We start from the raw sequence: 4,667 nt of genomic DNA, 5'->3' as shown, positions 1-4,667 counted from the left end.
GGTGACTTACTGAGTATTTCATAAAATACTCAAGCCACGTGCTACCTACATTTTTCAGGTAAAGGCAAGGCGCCAATGTACGGTTGACGGCGGAGCTGAGGCCACCATGGAAGTTGGAGACGGGATATTTTTAGGAGTTTACTTTTATTAGACTGTTTTAAGTTATAGGATTGAGTATCGTTTTATTTGGATTTATTTTGAATTCAGTATTGAAGGTTTATTTTCGGAGTTTAGGTAATGTTTTGGATTCATGAATTTTTATGAAAGACTATTTCAAGGTTATTTATGATGAGCTTCCGCTTAATGAGATAAGTATGCATGGGTGACGTCACTAATTAGGTTAAAGAAAATTAGGGGCGTTACAGTTGGTATCAGAGCCCTAGGTTATAGATCTTGTAGACGGGCTTACAATGTAGGCCTAACGTACTTCCATGGTCCTCCAGCAAACGCGTCGTCACCGTCAGGTACGCCTTCTTTTTTTTTTTTATAAATAAAGCTTCTTAATTAATGATGTATGTAGTAGTGAATGTGTGTTTTGTGGTGAATGATATGATATACATGTTTCATATGTTTGCATGAGTTATGATATGTCATGTACTATCGAATGGTTATGATAATGCTATAGTTGTATGTATGCGTGACTTGCATGACTACGAATGTTAGAATAGAATGTATTAGATAAGTGTGTGACGTAGTGGTTACATGCACTATTTAGATGCCACCTAGAACTCGAGGAGGAGGTCTTAGGGGACGACCCCCACTTATGGGTAGAGGAAGAGGAAGGGGACGTAATGGGAGACGAGAGGATTCTGTAGAGCAGCCTATTCCGCCACTAGCGGCACCTCAGGCCGCACCAGATCCTACAGCTGCCCTAGTCAATGCATTACAAACTGTGATTCAAAATTTGACTGCCAACCAGCAAGCGAATGCTTCTACATCAACTATGGAGGCTAGGTACTTGCGGGATTTCAAGAGAGGTGACCCTCGAACTTTTAAGGGGGCATCTGAAGATCCAACGGTGGCACAAATGTGGCTGAGGTCCATTGAGTCAGTATTTGTGTTGACCAACTGCCCTGAGGCCCATAGGGTAGAGTGTGCTACGTTTATGCTGCGTGATGATGCAGAATTGTGGTGGCAGGCCACCCGCGACCTTATTAGTCCTGAGGGTGGTGCAATCTCGTGGGTGGAGTTCAAGGATGCCTTCTCTGAAGAATATTACCCAGAGGATGTCCAGTTGCGAAAGCAGCAGGAGTTTACCCAATTGAGTCAGAGGGGGCGTACTGTTACTACCTATGCCAAGGAATTTTCTAAGCTAAAGCGTTTTGCCCANCAGTTGCGAAAGCAGCAGGAGTTTACCCAATTGAGTCAGAGGGGGCGTACTGTTACTACCTATGCCAAGGAATTTTCTAAGCTAAAGCGTTTTGCCCAAGAATTAGTGAACACAGACTACAAGACAGCTCGACGATTTGTGCTGGGGTTAATTGAAGATTCGTAACACGGTTGAGGCGATTGTGCCTACCACTTACGCTGCCGCCCTGAGAGCAGCTAAGGCTATGGAAGGACCTGATAGTTCGCGTGAACCCCCTTCATCACCAGTGGGACAGAAGCGACGCCGCGACCAGGCTGACCGAAATTAATTGTCATTTCCACAAACACAGAGACGATCCGATAGACAGCGCCGGGATTATAGGCGTGAACAGCAGGGGAGTGAGAACCGGTCAGAGAGTAGACCCAAGTGTAAGGATTGCGGTAAGAATCATTGGGGCCAGTGTTTGGCTCGATCTGGAGCATGTTTTCGATGTGGAAAAGAAGGGCATTTGGCTAAGGACTGTCCTAGGAATCATACTAGTGATGTTGGGAATCAACAGAAACCATTACGCACAGCGGACAACCCCCCTCCGAACCGTCCACCAGCAAGAGCTTATGCCTCTACTAGCAAGGATACTGGAAACCCTGATGCAGCGGTGACAGGTACACTATCTGTTCTTGGGCACCTTGCTTTAACATTATTTGACTCAGGATCTACGCATTCCTTTATTTCTACTATTTTTGTTAGTCAAGCAAAGTTTGTATTAGAGCCTTTATTGCATGGATTTTCTGTAGGCACCCCAGCAGGGGTGAATATGATTGCTGCTTATAGAGTAAAAGATAGTCATGTATTAGTATCAGGAGTTGAAATAGAAGTAGACTTGATAGTACTTGATATGTATGTGTATGATGTAATTTTGGGGATGGATTGGTTAGCGAAAAATCATGCTAGCATAGATTGTCACAAGAAAGAAGTGGTGTTCACACCACCATCCAAGACCAGATTCAAATTCAATGGCACGAGTCTGGGTACTGTTCCAAAGGTCATATCAGTGATGAAAGCAAAGAAGTTGGTCCAGCACGGAGCATGGGCTATACTAGCCAGCGTTGTGGATACTAGGAAAGAGGAGGTTTCCCCAGACACCTTGCCAGTAGTGAGTGAGTTTCCAGACGTATTCCCAGAGGACTTTCCGGGAATTCCTCCGACACGACAGGTAGATTTTGCAATATAGCTGGAACCAGGTACTGGTCCAATATCTAAGGCCCCGTATCGTATGGCAACAGCTGAGCTGAAAGAACTTAAAACGCAACTACAAGAGCTATTGGATAAGGGATTTATTAGACCTAGTGTTTCCCCTTGGGGTGCGCCAGTGTTATTTGTCAAGAAAATAGATGGGTCAATGCGCCTGTGTATTGATTACAGAGAGCTAAATAAAAGAACGGTGAAGAACAAGTATCCCCTTCCACGTATCGAGGACTTATTTGATCAACTTAAGGAGGCAACAGTGTTTTCGAAGATCGATCTTCGGTCTGGTTACCATCAGATCAAGATTAAAAATGAGGACATACCAAAGACAGCGTTCAGGACGAGGTATGGTCATTATGAGTTTGTGGTTATGTCATTTGGACTTACTAATGCCCCTGTAGTGTTTATGGAACTGATGAATCATGTGTTCAAGGAATGTTTGGATACCTTTGTCATAGTGTTCATAGACGATATCTTGGTGTACTCAAAGACGGATCACGAACATCAGTTACACCTAAGAAAGGCCCTGACAATACTAAGAGAAAATAAACTATATGCCAAGTTCTCGAAGTGTGAATTCTGGTTACAAGAAGACACTTTCCTAGGGCACGTGATATCTGAGAAGGGTGTGTCAGTAGATCCTACCAAGGTGGAAGCGGTCACTAAATGGAATCGTCCTATCACTGTTACTGAGGTACGAAGCTTTCTAGGCTTAGCAGGTTATTACCGACGCTTCATAAAGGATTTTTCCAAGATAGCAGCACCTCTTACGCAATTAACTCGCAAGACTGTGCCGTTTGTATGGTCCGAGGAGTGCGAAACAAGTTTCCAAGAGCTGAAGGATAAGTTGGTGACCGCGCCAGTGCTTACAATGCCCGACGGTACAAGAAATTATGTTATTTACAGCGATGCTTCCAAGAAGGGTTTGGGATGTGTGTTGATGCAACAAGGGAAGGTGATTGCTTACGCATCTAGACAGCTGAAGGACTATGAAAAGAATTACCCCACACATGATCTAGAACTGGCAGCGGTGGTTTTCGCATTAAAGGTATGGCGTCACTACCTTTATGGAGAGAAGACTCTAATTTACACTGACCACAAAAGGTTGAAGTATTTCTTTACTCAAAAGGAGTTGAATATGAGACAGCGGAGGTGGTTGGAGCTAGTCAAAGATTATGACATTAATATTCAGTATCACCCCGGGAAGGCCAATGTGGTTGCAGATGCCTTAAGTAGGAAGACAGCTCATTCATCAGCATTAATTACAAGTGAACCTAGGGTACAAGCAGATTTTGAGCAAGCTGGAATAACGGTGGCAGTGGAAGGTATTAAGGCACAACTGGCTCAACTGACTATACAACCCACCCTCCGTTAGAGAATTGTTGATGCTCAAGTAAGAGACTCAAAACTAGAAAAGATACTTAACGGGATGGAGGCAGAGCCAGCTGAGGGATACACCAAGGCATCTGACGGAGGACTACTGTATCAAGGTCGGTTGTGTGTGCCAACGGTAGAAGAGCTAAGGAATGAAATATTAAAGGAGGCGCATAACTCCCCGTTCGCTATGCATCCGGGAGGTACCAAGATGTATCAAGATATAAAGCCACACTTTTGGTGATGTGGAATGAAGAAGAATATTGCAGAGTTCGTGAGTAGATGTTTTGTTTGCCAACAGGTCAAGGCACCTAGACAGAGACCAGCAGGATTATTACAGCCTCTCAGTGTACCGGAATGAAAATGGGAGAATATTGCCATGGATTTCATAGTGGGATTACCTGGAACATTGAAGGGCTACACGGTCATATGGGTAATCGTGGACAGGTTAACAAAGTCAGCGCATTTTCTCCCTAGTAAAGCCACCTACACAGTGGACAATTGGGCACAGTTATATATGAAGGAAATTGTCAGATTGCATGGAGTTCCAGTGTCAATCGTATCAGATCGAGACCCACGTTTTACTTCAGCGTTTTGGCGCGGACTCCAGAAATCGTTGGGTACTCGCCTGGATTTCAGTACAACGTTCCATCCACAGACAGATGGACAGACAGAACGTTTAAACCAAATTTTAGAGGATATGCTACGTGCCTGTGTACTTCATTTCGTTGGCAGTTGG

The 4,667-nt window shown here is 44.2% G+C and overlaps 1 protein-coding gene across 1 annotated transcript; it reads left to right on the top strand.

The window, feature by feature from the left end:
- The first annotated feature begins 763 nt into the window (after positions 1-763).
- On the top strand, positions 764-3,929 carry LOC111783585. The gene is given in 4 exon segments (XM_023664509.1): positions 764-1,435; positions 1,488-1,595; positions 1,659-1,971; positions 2,104-3,929. Coding segments are annotated over 4 exon segments (2,919 nt in total).
- The last annotated feature ends 738 nt before the right edge of the window (positions 3,930-4,667 follow it).

The sequence above is a fragment of the Cucurbita pepo genome, chromosome LG20 (assembly GCF_002806865.2).
Source record: "Cucurbita pepo subsp. pepo cultivar mu-cu-16 chromosome LG20, ASM280686v2, whole genome shotgun sequence".
Lineage (NCBI taxonomy): Eukaryota > Viridiplantae > Streptophyta > Magnoliopsida > Cucurbitales > Cucurbitaceae > Cucurbita > Cucurbita pepo.
The sequence above is the reverse complement of the archived record's forward strand: the minus strand, read 5'-3'. Positions and strand labels throughout refer to the sequence as shown.